We start from the raw sequence: 556 nt of genomic DNA on the forward strand, positions 1-556 counted from the left end.
GGGATCGATGTCTCGTCTACTTCGAGCTTGTGTACTTGGTGACGGCCTTGGTCCCCTCGGAAACGGCATGCTTGGCCAACTCGCCGGGGAGCAGCAACCGGACGGCGGTTTGAATTTCCCGGGAGGTGATCGTCGACCGCTTGTTGTAGTGCGCCAACCGGGAGGCTTCGGCGGCGATCCGTTCGAAGATGTCGTTGACGAAGCTGTTCATGATGCTCATAGCCTTCGACGAGACACCGGTGTCCGGGTGGACTTGTTTCAGCACCTTGTAGATGTAGATAGCGTAGCTTTCCTTTCGGCGTGGCTTCTTCTTCTTCTTTTCGCCCTTGACGATGTTCTTCTGGGCCTTGCCGGCGGCGGGCGACTTCTTGGTGGCCTTTCCGCTTGCTTTCGGTGGTGCCATGTTTCGAGCTTCGATTGCTTCGGCTGGGATACGCGGGCAAAGTGATGCCTACCAGCCGGCAGGGGCTCCGCTTTTGTGCCGATCGAATAGCAAGCGAAGCTCCGCCCCTTTGGCTCGCACGTCGTACCAGTCCGTCTCGTTCGTGCCGTCCCA

The 556-nt window shown here is 58.8% G+C and overlaps 1 protein-coding gene across 1 annotated transcript; it reads right to left on the bottom strand.

Annotated features, from left to right (window-relative positions):
* Positions 1-556, bottom strand: LOC115261266 (histone H2B). Its single transcript, XM_062844051.1, has one exon. The coding sequence runs from the start codon at positions 401-403 to the stop codon at positions 17-19; it is 387 nt and encodes a 128-aa protein (XP_062700035.1). The 5' UTR covers positions 404-556; the 3' UTR covers positions 1-16.

Source organism: Aedes albopictus, unplaced genomic scaffold (assembly GCF_035046485.1).
Source record: "Aedes albopictus strain Foshan unplaced genomic scaffold, AalbF5 HiC_scaffold_791, whole genome shotgun sequence".
Classification (NCBI taxonomy): Eukaryota; Metazoa; Arthropoda; class Insecta; order Diptera; family Culicidae; genus Aedes; species Aedes albopictus.